This window comes from Camelus dromedarius, chromosome 33 (genome assembly GCF_036321535.1).
Source record: "Camelus dromedarius isolate mCamDro1 chromosome 33, mCamDro1.pat, whole genome shotgun sequence".
In the NCBI taxonomy this organism is placed as follows: Eukaryota; Metazoa; Chordata; class Mammalia; order Artiodactyla; family Camelidae; genus Camelus; species Camelus dromedarius.
This window is the reverse complement of record NC_087468.1, coordinates 13,252,478-13,270,035: the sequence shown is the minus strand read 5'-3', so window position 1 is coordinate 13,270,035 and position 17,558 is coordinate 13,252,478. Positions and strand designations below refer to the sequence as shown.

The window sequence follows — 17,558 nt, the reverse complement described above, 5'->3', positions numbered from 1 at the left end:
CTTCCTCAACTGTTCTGATCAAGCGTCAAGACTGAAGAACCCAACGCTGCGAATTTTCCAGTGCAGCTGAGATACACACACAACACACACACACCACCCCCCTACTCATTTTAGCATTCTTAGTAATAGCGATGCTGCAAACAATTTAAGTAAGGATCTGGTAAAATAAAAGTCCATTCAAACAGGAAAACTTTGTGGCTGCTAAAAACAAGTAGATCTCTGCATGCAACTGTGAAAATGTCTGGGGTGTGCTAGTAAAAGGAGAAATGCCAAACTGTTGAGAATAGTCCCCATGGAGTAATGTCACGTACATTCTGGAATCACAAGAAACCTAACAGGGACGGGGGGAGGGCGTGACTTGGTGGTAAAGCACATGCTTAGCATGCATGAGGGCCAGGGTTCAATCCCTAGTACCTGTTAAAAAAATAAACAAACCAACCTAATTACCGCCACCCCCGGAAACAACAAAAAAAAAGCCAAGAAAAAGTATTTTAAAAAAAGAAACATAACAGGGAGGAGTGGAAAACTTTAAAAGCTAGAGAGCGGTTCTCATTTGTTGAGTCACACTCTCCTAAGAATGACAAACGGCTAACTGATCAGGATACGCTTCAAGTATGAACAAAAACCATGAGAACAAGTTTTCTAAAAACTGTAGGCTTTTTTATTCAGTTCAGAGGTAGACAGATGAACATGGAAGGCTGGCCCATTATTTAACTCACCCAAAGTTCATATTCCAATTCCTTCATCCATCCCACACTGCCAGAAATCTTAAAGAAATAACCAAGACGGCCAGAGGGATTTTTCTTCCTACTTCTTCTTAGCAATAACAGTCAACGAACTGCTTGCAAAGAAGTTACTACTAACTTAATTTTCACTGTGTCCAAAGAACCTCGTCCCTGTAAGAAGCTCCCACAAATGCCAAGAGAACCTGCCGCTACCGACGGGAGGGCAGACGACAAATGACTATTTCTCTAAGAGACTATGAGGGAAGCTTCAGTTATGGTTTCTGTTAAGTCCCTGTGCGTGTTCGGGCAGAAGCTGGTGAAGCCAACAAAGCAGAGCGCACTCCGTCAAAGGGCTCTGAATGGTCGTTTAAAAAAAAAAAAATCACACGTGATCTTCAGAGACAACATTATAACATAATGGAATTGAAGCCTGATACAAAAAGTAGAGAAGTATGTACAGGAATTCACAGCCCAGAAGGAAAGGGACGTCAAGAGGAACCCGTGGAAACCTGGCTGTTACACATCGCTAATTTTGAGACAAGTCATATTTAGCACAAAAGCAATTAATTATAGCACGAGAGCGCTTCCCTCCCACAGCTCCCTAACTTTACAAAGACTCCTGTCGGTCTCCTGTAACACTGTCATCATTCTTCCAAGGAGCAGGAATGTCTAAGGTGGTCCCAAACATTGACCCGACTTTCATCTCAAACAGCTTCACGCTTTGAGGATGACATACTTGAAGACCGCCATGATAGCAGCACTGATCACGCCAGAGATGGGGACTGTGACAAACCAGGCCATGAAGATGTTGCGGAAGAGTCGCCAATCAACAGCCTTTTTGGATCGCAGCCAGCCGACGGACACAACAGAGCCCACCTACGGGGGAAAACGATCGAGGAAACTGGTTACTGAAGGGCCGGTGGCATTTTGCTAAACAGACACATGACCGCGTGCAGGTCAGGAGCCCGGCCGTTCCAGGGGAGCTGGTTTGTAACAGGTCAGGGAGCTTACTCACGGGAAGATGAAGGCAATATAAAACCCAGTCACTGAATCTGTGCTAACCGGGGAAAAATACAGTAGGAAAGGAAAACTTCCTTTTTCCTTTCTGAGCTGCTAGAATTTTTTTTGAATTTTTTGGGGGGGAGGTAATTAAGTTTATTTTATTTTTAATGGCAATAGTGAGGATTGAACCCAGGACCTCGTGCATGCTAGGCACACACTCTACCACTGAGCTATACCCTCCCCCAGCTACTGGAGCTTAAGGAACTAGATTAACAATAAACTGCTTTGGGGGGAGGGTATAGCTCCAGTGGCAGAGTGCACACTGCCGTGGGTGCTCAGCTTGCACGAGGTCCTGGGTTTGATCTCCAGCACTTCTACTGAAAAAAATAATTAAATAAATAAACCTAATTACCGCCTCCCCCAAAACAAACAAAAAAATAAAATAAAATAAACTGCTTTAAGAGTGTAATCCTTTAGGGGGAAGGGTACAGCTCAAGTGGTAGAGCACATGTTTAGCATGCATGAGGGTCCTGGGCTCAATCCCCAGTACCTCCCTTAAAAATAAATAAACAATTACCTCCCCCTCAAAAAAAAAAAGATAAACTGCCCTTCAACAGTCCAACAAGCCTCACAGACTCACTAACTCTATATGAAAGGGCTTCTGCATCATTTGGAAAGAAAACATTACCTGCTTAAAGTAACAGACACAAGAAATTGCAAAATGTAATAAGCCTCTGCATTCTTATCAGTCACTCATCCTAAACATGTGAACTCATCAAGACTCCAACTGCGTAAAACTTCTTATACCAAAGTATCAAAGTGAAAACAAAACCAAAAAAGCCCTCCACGTATCCACTAGAACCATTGAAAAGATACGGGTCTGCGACATTACACTTACTTTACAATGTGTTGTACTGATGGGAAGGCCAATATTTGATGCAATTACTACCGTGAGGGCAGATGCCAGTTCAATACTGAAGCCACTGTAGACACAAAAAGATCACTTATCAGGAACGGAATTTAAATTTTAATAAGCCAGCACTACCTCAAAGTTAAGTAGTTCTGTGCTCTACCTAGTGGCAAACCTCCACTGACATCTTTAGTTTGCTTTAACTCCTGAAATGTACTTTAATTTAGGCCATGAGATTCCTCTTTTCCAAGGTTTGAGGTTTTAAGGTTTTCTAGAAGCCCATTATTAAGGTCTGTGCTTTTATTTTGAAGATTCTAATAAATTTTGAAGAATTCAGTAAAGACAAAGGCCAAATATATGTGGCTATTCGGTCATGGCCCACACTTCTCAGAAAAGTCACTCTGTTAAAGAGTCCACTGGAGTTGAATAAATATTTAACCAAAATTATGTTTAAGGGCCAGACACTAAGTAAAATCTAAAAAGTTCACACCAACACAGAGAATAGCATTGGGAACTTGCACAAACTTGGTGACTGTAACTAAAGCGTGATTTACGTGGTCACGCTGTGCAGTATCATATCTCTTTGGAAACGAGCATTAATTAACCTGAGCCCTGCTTTACCGCTTACCTAGAGGGTGTGATTGGCGTCAGGTCCTTCCCCATGGTCTGGATAACTCTCCGTCCCCAAACCCACAGGCCAGTACAGATACCAACACCACCATAGAGCAGGAGCCATATGGGTGTCGCTACTTTTGTAGAAACATCTCCCGTGTCATAAACGAGATACAGAGCAACCAGAGGACCAATGGCGTTGCTGAAAGGAAAAAGAGGGCAAAGATGATTTTAGGCAGAACTAGACCTTGGCAAGATCCTACTTGTTAAATGACCTACTACGCTGTCTGAAGTTAAGCTTCCATTAGCAAACTGGTCAATAAATAAAAGGAACCCCCGCACACACAACAGAAGGAAACGAGAGCCCTTCTCAGGGGGAATGCCACACATTTGGTGGCCTGTCCTCCCTCCTACAGGCCACCTACAAGCTAATCTGGGGTTCCAATGAACAGTTTACAAATCACAAAACTAGGATTAACCTACAAATTCATTCTGTGGAGCAGTGATTACTACCAAAGAAGTGGATCCCATGTCAACAGACCAAAAGGCTTCCCCATGAAAGCTCTGTGTTGACATCATCTACAGGAACAGAGTTAAACATATTCTTTGTAATCTCTCGGAAGAAAAAAAGATTTCTTCCTGTTTTAAGTCATTAACTGCTACTTCCTCATCCTCTCTAGACTATTCAGTGTCCCACGGGTGGTGTGAGTACCATAGCCACAAGCAGAGCCTCATAAAAGGACGAGGTGGTATAAAAATAAAACACGCGATGCCAAGAATCGTAACTGACTGACCTGACGTCATTGCCACCATGGGCGAATGACCCAAAGCAGGCTGTGAGGATCTGCAGGAACTGGAAGAGGAGAGACACTTCAGGTTTGTCCTGGTCATACCACTCCTCGAGAGAGCTGCCACTGCCTTTTCTGTCCCCCAGACCCATCTCTGCCTTGACACTTATGTCGATCTCGGACGCCGAGTGAATGTCAGACACGGCATTGCAGTAACTGGTGTAACTGTCCATTCGAATTCGCTTCTTGCTGTCCGTGTTCGGCCAGGTCAGCTTCTCCATCTCCTCCCCTTTCTGCTCGCCCTCTTTGGCACGGAAGGAGTCCAGGGGCATGCCGCAGATCGCCATGGTGTAGGAGGTGTAGCTGTTGTTGCGCCGCAGGGGTTTGTCGCCCGCGTCCCCCATGCAGTCGCCCACCTTGGCCAGGTGTAGCTTGTGGAGCAGCTCTTTGTACAAGCCAGAATCCTTGTGCACGGTGTGGTACTGATAGTGGCCGCTGGAGCTGATCTGGTTACTGACGGCTTGATTGAACTGAACCAGGTTCCCGTTAGGCAACTGCACTGTGCCTGGCCAAGACCAAAAGGTAACGGTCAACTCCAAGAGCACCAGGTCCAAACAACGAGCCGCCCCGCAGCAGTGGTAACAAAGGGAACCCCGACTCCCCCCACCCGAGGGGAGCCCACTCACCGTTCATGGCACCATCTATGCTGGTCTCCTCCTTCAGGTCCACGCTCGGAAGCCTCTCCCGCTCTGGGGCTTCCTCCAAGTCTCCAAGTTTGAAGGAGACCGTCCTCTCCTCCACCACAGCCCGGAGGGGTACTGGGGCAGACCCGACCTCAGAAGCGGGGTTCCTGGCCTCGATGTCACTGACAGACAGCTTTGTTTCTTCATGGTCTTCTTTCAAGCTGTTCTTTTTTTCCATTAAGGGGCTTTCAGAAGGACTAGACTTGATCTCTCCTAGAAAAGAAGGATGTTTTGTTTGGTTTTGACCAAACTAACTCGTTCTAGATTTCTCTGTTCCCCCATCTCAAAGTAAGAACACAGGTCACCTTCAGCCAAAGTTCACGATACTTTTCCTGTCTGCCTCGTCATCTCTCTTACCTTTCATTTGGGTAGAAACCAGCAATGCAAATGCAGAACACCCTCTTATCAGGGGTTGCAAACTTTTTTATTGAAGACCCAGACAGTAAAATATTTTAGGCTCTGTGGGCTGTTGTGTATTTTTGTTTTTTATAACCCTTTACAAAGGTAAAAACCATTCTAGTTCCCTACTGACCCCCTCAGTAGTGGAAGGCAGCTCAGAGAGGGCTGACAGAGAACTGAAAGTCAGGCTGCACCTACTTCACGTTCTTTTTGTAAGAGGAATGCCCGCAAATTTCAGTCCCTGCATTCAAGCACAGTGACACAGCTCAATGCAGGCAACTAAAGACGACTGTAACTCCCACCTCTACAAAACAAAGAGATGGGCCTTCTGGTTCTAAATTCCATGACCCGGTAGGAATGTTTTCTGCCTTTCATACCAATGCCCAGTCTGTTTACACGTTCACTGAGGCATCACAGTCAACCTACAGACCGGGACATAAAACATTAGCTAGACTTGTCTCATCGTCTCCCAGACGGGGGGGAAAAACGAGGTCACGAAGTCCTGAAGCCTCGTTCCCACTGAGCCGGGCCCGCAGACGGCTCAGAGGCCGCCCAGCACGCTGCATGACGCAGCACTCTTCCCCGCGCCACTGCAGCCTGGGCGGCCCTCTGCTGCAAAGAGCAAGCTTAAATCACTACCGAGCATTTGCAGATGAAAACGACAGGGAAAGGGCATTTCAAGAGAGCCCAAGCACTCGGAAGGGAGTCCAAGATTAAATAAGACTGATACTAACCAAAATCCATGCGGGATTTGATTTCACTGCAATACTACGTGTAGTACTGGTCTAAGTGATTCCTTCACGACACCTGCAAGTGTCTACCTCTAGAACATCTGCTCCAGTTCTGAGAATTAACCAAGTCTCAAGTCAGATATATACATTAACATAGCTCTGAACATCTGAACCTAAAGTTATACACAGTAGTAGCTTTAATAAGTGTTTCCTGCGAAAATATTTTGTACCTACCTTTTATTTTTCATTAAGGTATATCCTCAATCCTTCCCAAGTGATCAAGGCACAATAAAAAAGATAGATTAAGTGCCTAGCCTGTCTGGCAGCCCACATCAAATGTCTTATGACTAGGTCTCAGATCATTTTAAGTCAGTAAAAACATATTTTGGACAATAAAACTACATCCTTATATTTCCATTTAAATTTTCTGGCTTTACCAGTCTATCCAAGTAGCAATTTTTATAGGCGGCCAAACAAAAATGCAAGCACAACATTACTAAGTTAAAATTTTCTGCTACAATTTGTTACTTACGTTCAATTTTTCTCTTCATCCTGGGACATACAAAGAACCAGACGATAAGGGCACAGAAAACTGCACATCCCACCGAGATGAGGATGGTACCCCACAGAGGAAGTTTGTCAAAGCCCAGCACTAGGAAATAAAATGGTGCATCTTGAAAACCCCAGGGCAACTGCCCCCTGCAAACATGTGTAAACCCTCCTGTGGGGACTCGGGTTCCCCAAGCCAGCCCATCACCCTTTCCAGCTGCTGCCAGCCTTAGGTCCACAGAATTTATGGTGCGAGCAGCTATAGCAGATCTGGGAGGAAAGTCTCATGGCATCTGAAAGCCCCACCAGTCTGGCCCACTGTAAACAGCTGCTAGACTGAAGTCTCCCCAGCTTCTTCACAGACTAGCCTTTTCCTTTTCTTTGCTTTAGAAGACAGCAAGGGTTACCACACTGAGGATCTGCAACTAGCTTTGAAAAAAAAAAAATGGAAGCGTTCCACTCCCCAGCCTCCAGATGGGAGCTGCCACACATTGTGTTTGCAGAGACTTTAGTCAAAAAAGGAAAGTGCCCCTGTCCTCACATTTCTCAGACTGATATAATTAACTCCCTGTGGAAGTTATCACACCCATTGTACTAATAAAATCCTTTAGAGTAAAGATTATCTCTTAGAATGCATTCTCAAAGTAAGATACAAAAAACTGGGACGTTATCAAAAGATAAGAACAGTTCAAAGGTCTGTCCTGCACAAAAGGACAACATGTAGTGGTAACTGCACTAACCAGCCACATCTTAGAGCCGTGCCTACTTCTCCCATGGCTCAGAGATCATTATATTAGTCATCCGGTTATCACTTAAATGCCAACAGGCTCCAAGCCACTAGACTATATTAACCATAGAGGCAAAGCACCAGAGAATCCTACTTAAGCCTGGAAGAGGTTATAATGATCCGTGGTTTACCCAAGAGCAGCTTGCTTACTTGTGCCTGTTTGCTTTATTTTGCTTATTAGGAATTGCTTATAAAATGGAAATTCAACTGCTCCTCAAAATGATTAATATTTAAAAATCAGATATAAATTGAGGTCCCTTCAAAGCTAAAGTTCTGTAGTGACTAAATCTTTCCATTTTAATTCTTGTTATCCATCCTAATGCCGTTAAGTCACACAAACTAAAATATACATGAAATTTAATCAATCTCTATCACAATTTAAATTTGTCTACGTTCCAAGTCAAAAAGGGGAAATGCAACTGGCTTTTCTTGTAAATGATCCACCAAAGGACAGGACAAAAATATCTGTGTTCTCTTTTCAAAAATGACTGAAAATCATTCTAATGTCACTGAACTAGGAGCTTCGCTGCTGCCACATGAAGCATCAGTGCTTACAGCCTCATGGAGAACTTTTTTAGGCATGAAGAACCCAATTTAAAACAGAATGGAAATGTGGCAGGCGAGCTTTGCTTTGCCTGTACCATTTGTTGAGGAGTCTGGTATCCCCTAAATAAGATCAATATTCTCATAGAGTTGTCTAATTTCTTTCCTGATTATTCCAAGAATAAAGACAAGGTTAAAAATACTTAGCTAACTCCATTTTTGGTCAGTGGCTTATTACTTCAGTGAGGTTTACGAAGCAAGTTACCATCCATTAGTTAGAAATGAAATCAATTTAGTGGGCCACAATGAGCATTTAAAAAAGCTAAAAAGAATCTTCGGAAGTATAAGTGCATAGCACAAAGTAAGGTTAAGTAGCTTCAAGACACTATTCCAGTTATCTTTCTTTCTCTCCCCCTCCCTCTCTATACACGTGTGTCCTGGGCAGCAACGTACAATGTATTTCTTCCAGCGCATCAAAACAGTCGAAAGATTGAAAGCTGACTTGAGAGGTCAAAGGCCACCAAGCCAAATGAATCTAGACAAAAACTAACTGATCAAGGCATGTACTGACCTGTCTGACAAGTTACAGGTAATCAATCTTTTTCGGTGGCTAAATTAAACACGTACTGTCATAACTGAATCTGGGCTTTGCCTTCCTCCCAACATAAAAGTAATCAACATCTCAATCTTTATATTGTCACAAATTATTTTTCCTCTTAGCTGCATGAATTCTTCTTCCAAGTGTACTTAGAGCAGGTGTTAAACATCCCAGCTCTTCTCATTCAAGCAGATTCAGGAGATTAAATTTTAGTACTTAGAAACAAAAGTGGCTCCATTCGGGAGAGAAAAATCAGAGCATCCAGCAAACTAGTACTAAATGACCAATTACTGACGACCAAGTATGACTAATGACTCTTCAGTGGCCAGTCGTCCAGGTAAATACCAATTTCAGTATTTTTGAAATAGACAGGAGAGAGGGAGGGAGATCAAATTATTGGTGGATCCTGTGAAGACTAAAGAGTAAATGTCTGTAGTGATTTAGAATCTGAGCAGGTCTCTTTGGTTGAAAAACTATCTAGGTTAACTCAGCATACACTAGCCTGCAGCCTTCTGAAATGGGCGCAGGCCAGTCACCTTCTAGGAGATTTCAGCCCTGTAAAGCAAAAAGGGGTAAATTGGGCATTTAATGCAAGTTTTATAAACAACTTTAAATTCACATTTAAATATTTTGATATGTACTTACAAGGTGCTCCAGTATACATGATGGAAAAGAGGTTTATCCCAATTGTGCAGGCATAGAACACTGGCAAAGCTCTCAAACCATTAGGAACTGGATCTGCCTGTAAAATATCATTAACATTAAGATCAATCCCATCTTAAAAGCTGTAAAGAAGTTAACCCATTTTCAAAGAACCTTTTATAAAAGGGCAGCTTCCGGGACTATAGTGCCAAGAACTAGGAGTTTCCAAGGCGAAATAGCGTCTTTCGACATTTGCTCCTGGAAGTCGTCCCACCAAGGTCAATCTCGTCTTTTACATATATCTGAATGTAAGTTTATGTTTGGTTTTACCTTCTGCGGTTGGTTGGGTTTTTTTGCTGCTGTTATTTTTAACAAGGCTGCCTATTCTAGTGACTGGTGATGTTTGACCTTCCAGTGCTAAGGTACCTAGTGTCCAGATGTAAATCTGAGTACACATCTGAAGATGTACTACATACATCTGTAAGAGATGCCAAGAAACAGACTAAGAGATATTACAACATTTCTCACCTGACTTTATACCTGCATCTCTTAAAAATAAAACGGGCTGCAGAATACACCTGCAACGACCGTCTTATCTAGACATTTGATAAATAAGCCACAACTAATGATTGACCAAAGTGCTAAGATCAAAATCAATTGTACACTTGGCCACTCCCTCATTCACCAGACTGTGCCAAGCACTATTTCCGGCACTAAAATATGGGAATGACAAGACTAAGTTCCTGCTCTCACAGAGCTGACATCACATTCCAGTACAGAAGAGTGCCATGAAAAAAAAAGGATAAAGAGGCAGTGATGGAAGGAGGAGCACACTTTCATTGGGGTGGAGGGGGTCAAAGACTATCAGTGGAGCAAAGACACAAATAATGTGTTATGTCAACAAGCCATGAGCCATGTACACACCCAGGGGCAGAGAAGAGCACGCCACAGAGCAGGCTACCTGGAGGGCAGGATATCCCAGAGACTTCAGCAAGTGCAAAGCCCCTGGGGCCAAACACTTGAATTGTCTGAGGAACAGCAAGAAAGCCAGTGTGACTGGAGACAAGAGTTAGAGAGTGAGACACAGGTCTGAATATACAGGAAGGCTAAACTTTAAAGGTGTTGTTAGCCTAAAGGTTTAATGCAATCCTGGATCACAATCCGAGAGAAAATCTTGGGGAGGAAGAGACAGAGGGAAACAATCATCAATACATCGGGAACAGTGCGGTAATGGCTCAAGATCAATGAAATGGAAAGCAGAGGTTCCATTCCAAATCAGTCGAAACAGGCCCTCAGTGAAAACCACACTGAATTTTAGTGCTCTGTCCAGTTTGGTAGAATGCTACAGATAGGGAATTACCCAAAATAAAAATAGCCAATAAAACCCAAGCATCCCAGAATAACGTAATGATGTGGGTCATACCCCAAGGGTAGTCAGTAAGGACAGGAAACTGAGGGGTGTGTCCTTTTCTAAGAACTATCATCGTTTTAAGAAATTCTCCAAGGAACCTAAGATGCCCCCTCACCCCCAAAATCAAAACCCATTAGAGTTCTAGACATTACGTGGGGACTTCCCTTTCCTCCAAACTCCTCTGTCACTCCCAAGAGGTACCAGGGCTAACATTTTTATGAAATGTTTACCACAATTTGACTTATCTAGCACACACTTAAAACTACCTGAAGGTAAATTTCTCATTATCCAGGCATGTGGGATGGGAAAAGGGTCTTCATAATCTCCCATTTTTCAACCAGAATAGCTCATTTTTTATATATTGGACATTCCATAAACTTTTGTCTGAAGAAAAAGGTTCCTCTGACTTGAAAAGATGCCCTAGATATATTTAATAATGTGATTCTTAACAGAAGGGAGAATGCTGAAGACCCATTTTCTTTGACTAGAACTTAAAACTCTCAACAGGTAATCTCCTTCCCCAGTCCTTGTTTATTCCAGTCCTTAAGGGAAGTACCTCGTCTCCACTGTTTTTTCCTACTAGACTATCCAGCACTGTTGGTATGTTCAGAAAATTGAACATATAAAAAAACAATTTTAACATTAATTTCCAAAATAGAATCTTTAATTGGAAGTATCTTAATGGTCAAATATTCAGATTTTAATAGGCAGGACCCCAAAGGTTACCAGTCTAAAGATGTTTTCTTGAGATTTAAAACCTAACAGTAGCTAGAAATAGTCACACTCATTACCTAAAAATTCATGTTATTGATAGATTGGACAAAAGAGTATGCCGGTGGGGTGGAGATCCTCAAAGTCAGTATTGAATAGTTTTAAATACTATTCCAATCATTTTTTATCATACCCATCCTCACACCCAAGTATAAGAAGTTAATATATTTAACTTAAGCTCTCAGTAATTGGGGGTTAAATACGTGGCATGCATTCCCCAAAGGAGAGGTTCTGGGCACCTGAAACTCCCTCTCTGCACCCCAGAGCACCACCATTCCCCCTCCAGAAACGAAGTTTGTTTTGGCTTAAGACACCAAAGCCTCTCCAGAATCAGAACCACCTGTTTCCCAATAATCAACAAAGACCCAGTGTAAACCTTTAAGAGCAGGAACCCGTAAAGGGATCCTATTAATTCTCCCGGTTCTCTGGGAAGGAGCAAGTTGTTCGGCTCTAAAGATACTGAAAATTCTGATCTGTGAGTAGTCAGCCTCAAATTAAAGCATCATATTATCACGGTCTACGGTTGAGGGGAGGGGGAGGGGAGGTGCTAATCACACTGGATCAATGCTAAATCATTGCTAAAGGAGACAATGTCAGACTTTGAGTCCATTAATATCAACAAACTGTTTACTCTCAAATTATACCAGGCTATAGAGGTTTTTAAGTTTCCAAAATGTTGCACTGCTATCTTTTGCCAGACTCAGGCCACGGTAAAAGATGACTGGGGAGTCACTTCACCAACCACAGAATTTCTATAGAAAAGAGGTACCAATCCTTCCTTAGAGAAGCTTAGAACGAGACCAAACAAGTGGGTCTGAACACATTCTTACCCCTTGGGATTAAGTCACCTACCTGCCTTCACTCAGATTTCTACAGTTAGGAGCATTTTTAAGAACTTACAATGGGCAGTTAAGAGTCATTCACCTCAGGAAAAGGACAACTTTGTTTCCTGAGAAAAATACATTTATTCTTGCTGTAACTCAGTCCAATGACAACATCCCTTGTTGTCTACATTTATTTTAGAGCCGGCACCAGACTTCTTGATAAAAGAAATGCTATCGGGTCCCTCAAAAGGGATTTTCAAATAGACAGGAAATTAAAGGGCTTTCTGGAGATTGTTTTTTCTTCCCAAGAAAAAAAACAAAACAAAAATTACCCTTACTGGTTCCTTTTTACCTAGACTGAGACATTAGAGTCAAGTCGCTGTGAGAGGTAGAGTTCCCACCTAGAAGCTTGTCAACTGGTTGGGACAGGTTGTGTCAACCAACACTACAGAAATAATAACTATGTAGAGACCCAAATGACTCCATTTTAACCAGCAGCTAAAGCAACCCGAAGATTGTGACTTGTTGAATCCCGCTTACAAATCAAACTGGCCTGCAAATGACAGTGTTGTTAAAGCAGTACTCTGCCGACAGCTAGAAAAAGCCACTTCAAATACATCTCAATTTCTCACTTCCAGACTCTTCCATTTCTGAGCACATCACAGTATTCATTTCATTTTTCCTTCCTAAATGTCTTTTTGGGTATTGAAAACGTGCTTCTTTCAGTGAACTCCACAACATACAAGGTGCAGAAATAAAGAATTTTTCTAACTTTCCAAGGCCATACATCTACATACCAATCACATTTTTAAGAATGCTATTACAGGTCACACCAGGGGGAGAAAAGGATTACCTTGCGGAGGATGAATGCACGAACAAGGAAGAATAAAATTCCAGACATAATACCAGAAAGCAGCGGAGAGATGAACCAGGACATCACTGGAATAGAACACAGGAAGGAAAAAGGTCAGCTCGTGAAAGTCAGGAATCAAAACACACTTTAAATTTTAGTTCTCCCTTTTCAAAACTTTAGTCCGTCCCTCCAACCTTATACCATATACTCCCACACACAACACAATGGTAACACAGGAAAAATAAAAAGCCATTTAGAATTAAACATACCGGTGAGGGCAAAAAAAATAAAGAATTAAACATACCAATTTTGATCAGCTCAGACCACTTGACACCCTCCTGCCCCTTTGCCACCAGGGAGAAGCCAATGGTTGCACCAACAATACAATGGGTTCCAGAAATGGGCAGCTTCAAAAACGAAGCCACCAGTTGCCACACAGCAGAACCTGAAAGACGTCAAGTTTCATTAAGCAAACGGCAAGATTCCATTATGTACGCAGTGCATCCTGAAGGAAATAACCTGAAAGGCGGTGCACAAGAATGAACTAACTACCCACGAGAGGGATTTGCTCACCCACCGTTATGGGGACAATACATAAGAACTCACCAAACATCGCACTGACGGAGCCGGCCATCAGCCGGTCCTGGGTCGTGTTGTACATCTCCACGTCAATTAAGCCCTTCCGGATCGTTTCGCTCACTTTGGCCCCCAGGAGGACCGAGCCCACCGTCTCAAAGATACTAGCTAGAATGCAGGCTTGCTTCAGGGTCACTACACCTGACCCCACGGCTGTACCAAACGAATTTGCTACATCATTGGCTCCCACGGAGAATGCCAAGACAAATGCAATAATGAAGCCCAGGATAAGCATCCATAGGTAGTCTACCAATGGACCAGAAGTACTGGTAATCAGCGTTGCCACGGTAGATGCCATTCTCTAGAGTAGTGGTTTTTTCAATTAATAGAATTACTGAGCGGTTTTCGAGATGTGTAAACAGAACGTGAGGTATCAAAATGCTATAATAAATAATATATATTATATAAAATTAAATACTGTAAACTACGGCACAGAAACCGAGCTGGGGAGTTACTGCTATACGCTGCGTATGGGCATCTCTTGTCTGGGGTGTCTTTGGCTCTGGAGGGCTAAAAGCACGGAGCAGAATTCCATGGCGGAGAAGAGAAAGGACGCAAGTTCATCCTAGGAAGGGGGGAGAAAATGACAATAGCGGCGCGCCCTTGGGGAGGGGGGCCCGTCCGGCACCCCGCGGGGCAACCCCCGGACTGGGGGCCCCCGGCCCTGCCCTCCACCCGCGATCCGCTATCTCCCGCCCCGCGCAGGACGCGCCGGGAGGTGGGCACGTGGCGCCGGGGACCTCCTGGGCCCGCGCGCGCCCAGTCCGGCCCCCGCCCCGCCGCGCGCGCCCTCCCCGCGAAAACCGGAAAAGGGCCGTTCCCGCGCGCGCCGCCCGGGGACCGCCAAAAAGGCCCGCGGGCGGGAGACCGGGCGGGCGGCCGGGCGGGAGGGCGGGAGGGCGGGAGGGCGGGGTGGAATGGGGTAGGGCGCGGTGGCGGGGAGAGAGACGGGCGGCGACGAAAGCAGAATCCCGCGGCTACCGGCACACCCGGCCACCCCCCGCGCCGCTGCGTCGGCGCCGGGCCCCGGGGAAAAGAAAGAGCCTTTCCAAGGTGGCGCCGCCACTCACCAGAGGAAACGAGGGGCCGAGCGGGAGACGGGCAGTCCGGACTGCGGCGGCGCACTGGGTCCACGGACGCACGCACCTGCGGTCGGCGAGCACACGGCCCGGGGCGGAGGCTCTGGGGATGGCTCGGCGGGGCTGAAGACCCACCCGGGAGAAGCCGCGGGCGCCTCAGCAGCCGAGAAGGGCGAGCACGCAGCGCGCGCCGGCAGCCATCACTCTAGCAGCGCACGCCGCCGGCCGCTACTTATAGCCGGCGCCGCGCCCCGCGTGACCCGCCGCGCCTCGCGCCGGCCCGGGAGCCCCGCCCCCGGATGACGCAGCCCCCGGCAACCGGGCGCGCCCGGCCGGATGAGCCCGACCGCAGCTCTCATTGGCCCGACCCGCGCCGGCGGCCACGCCCCCAGGGGAGAGCTGGTCCACGTTAGGAGGGCCAGCCGCGTCCCTGCGGCCATGCCCTGACGTCTTGGCCAGTCTGGGGCGCGGGGGACCGAAACCCTGCCGCCAGAGGTCGTCAGGCCCGGTTACAGAAACCACGACCATGGTCATAGTTCCTCGCGAGCCCCGTTTTACAGAACTGGCCAGGCTTCTAGCCGCACTTTCAGCGCACTTGTGACCTGCAGCATCCGAAGCCACACCTGGCCAAGTTCCCCTCCTCCCGTCCTCCTGGTGACGCTGCGGGGGAGCTCGCGCCCTGGGGCTCGGATCCAGTCCTGGCACGTTGCTGCACCTGTGACTTGCCCTTGGCCAGACAGGCACTGTCCCTCGCGGGGAGGAGGAGGGAGGGAGAGGGCTCACGTGGTCACTTTGCTCCCGCAGTCATGCAGTTCGGTGAAAACTGTAAGACCGAGGAGTCACGAGAATCAGGTTGTCTCCCAGTTATGGCGCAGAGCCACAGGGTGGCTGTGGGTCATTAATTTTCCCGTGGCAGACCTGCGTTTTCTGCACTGCTTCGGATTCAAATCCTGACTCCTGCTTGCTGCAGTGTGTCACCTTGAGCGACTTAACAAATCTCTCTGACTGCGTTCTCAGGAATGTAAATTGGTAACAATCAGTACCTATCCGGTAGCGAGAATTTAAAAAGTTAACGTGTGTGAATGTGACTAGAACTCAGTAGGTGTTCAGTGAATGCTAATTTCCGTTTTGTTTCCGTTAGTATTACTGTTTTAGGTTGTAGAAAAGGATATAAGGGATGGTCTCTGCATCCCGGAAGCTTTCCTATTCTGAGGTTAATTGATTTCTGGTCTACATGGTATCTAATGTTTTGACATTAGTAAGATTTCCTCTGCACATTTGGGGGCATTTCATTACTCGGCTTAAGATCAAGACTAACCAGTCATGCCAACGGAGGGAGATTAAGGTCGTGGTCTCTTGTCAGGGTTGTAGTGAGATTAAACAATTCCGACCAGAAATACTTACCAGGCTTAGAATGTTCTGGAGCCCTCCCCACCTTTTGCCATCTCTAGCATCTGGACACAAAATAGCAGGACACTGTAAGTCATTGCTATGCCTGGGTCATGTATGGAGGCTTAAACTCCTCTTGAGTATCCTCTGACCTACCTAGAACATCTGGTGGAGTTATATGAGTAATTTACAAAGCTCTAAGTCCCAAGGTCATGTCCAAAAAAAAAGAGAGTGTATGCCAGGAGCACTGACCCTTGAGTGCAATTCTAATGTAATTCTGGCACCTTAAATTGTACCCCTCCCTCCATCTTTACTTCATTTTAAGGTTATGAAAAAAAATAAAGGACTGGTCTGTTAAAGGCCCTTCGTGCTCTGCCACTTAAAACAGTAATTTTCAAAGTGGTTATTTGTAAGGCTCTTGCCTAGAACTTTTCCCAGTATGTTTTTTTCATTCTGTCTTTGGCGTACTTTTGCCGGTCTGTGGTGTTAGCCCTTTAAGTTGGCAAACACTTGCTGGACAACCTCTGTTGGAGGAGGTGGTGTAGCTATGGTGAATATTCATCAAGGTGAGAGACCACAGTCCAGGCCCTTTGGGGTGGCTTTGAGGGAAGTTCTGGGGCAGAGATTCAGAGGAAATTCCCTTTGTGACACATATGAATTCTGTAAACATCTTCAGGCTGTAGAAAGGTTTTACCCTTCCTCCTTATGGCAGCCCTCAGAGTTCCTCTGCCAACCCTGGGCTGAAAGGGGAGATGGGAGGCTGGGGTGGGACCTGGCCAGAGAAGATCAGTGGGTCTGGCCCTGAGACACCTGGACTTGCCTTGATTGAGATGTCTTCATCCTCCACTAGTGGAGGAGAGGTAGGGATCTCCCTGTGGAGAGAGTTACAGTGCTTTGAATATGGGAAGAAAGGGGGTATGAGGATTGCCAAGTCATACAGCTGGCACTGGTTGTGATCTTGTCACTGAACAGGAGGAAGAGGGCAGAGAGCCCAAGGATAATGTTCCTCTCTTAGAATCCAGGCGTTGGGACACCCACTCTAGGACCCCAGCAAGGCCGTTAAACACACAGACTGTTAACTACCTGCACTGCTACTCATTAGTCATGTGACCATGGCAAGTAAATTCTCTGCCTCAGTTTCCTCATCTGTAAAGTGGAGAGTTGAGAGTTGCTACTTCATAGGGCTGTTGTCAGGAGACTCAATCAATGTATGTGAAGCCCCTGGAGAAGGTGTCTGTGTCTAGTCCATGGCTGGTGTGATCTCCTCTCTTACTCCATTTAACAACTAGCTGAAGCCCTACTGTGCAGATAACACACGTCTCAAAGGAAGCTTGTGTCACGTGTCAGAGCTGCCATCTGGGCCAAGCTCTTTCAGACTTCTCCCGTTGCTGCTAAAGAATGGGGGGCCGGGGGTAGGGGGTATAGCTCAGTGGTAGAGTGTATGCTTAGCACTCATGAGGTCCTGGGTTCAATCCCCGGTACCTCCGTTAACAAGATACAAACAAACAAACAAGAATGAGGGAGCTGCAGGAAACAGGCCTGCTGCTGGGGACCTGGAGGTGGGGG

General features: G+C 45.7%; 1 protein-coding gene across 1 annotated transcript; it reads right to left on the bottom strand.

Moving 5' to 3' along the window:
• Positions 1 to 638: 638 nt before the first annotated feature.
• On the bottom strand, positions 639 to 14,808 carry SLC20A1 (solute carrier family 20 member 1). The gene is made up of 11 exons (XM_031441258.2): positions 14,595 to 14,808; positions 13,495 to 14,089; positions 13,193 to 13,333; positions 12,889 to 12,974; positions 9,033 to 9,129; positions 6,443 to 6,562; positions 4,724 to 4,993; positions 4,044 to 4,602; positions 3,266 to 3,451; positions 2,626 to 2,710; positions 639 to 1,601 (listed from the first exon to the last, which is right to left on the bottom strand). Exons 2-11 carry the CDS (start codon positions 13,820 to 13,822, stop codon positions 1,440 to 1,442), a joined length of 2,034 nt encoding a protein of 677 aa, XP_031297118.2. The 5' UTR covers positions 13,823 to 14,089; positions 14,595 to 14,808; the 3' UTR covers positions 639 to 1,439.
• Between the last annotated feature and the right edge of the window lie 2,750 nt (positions 14,809 to 17,558).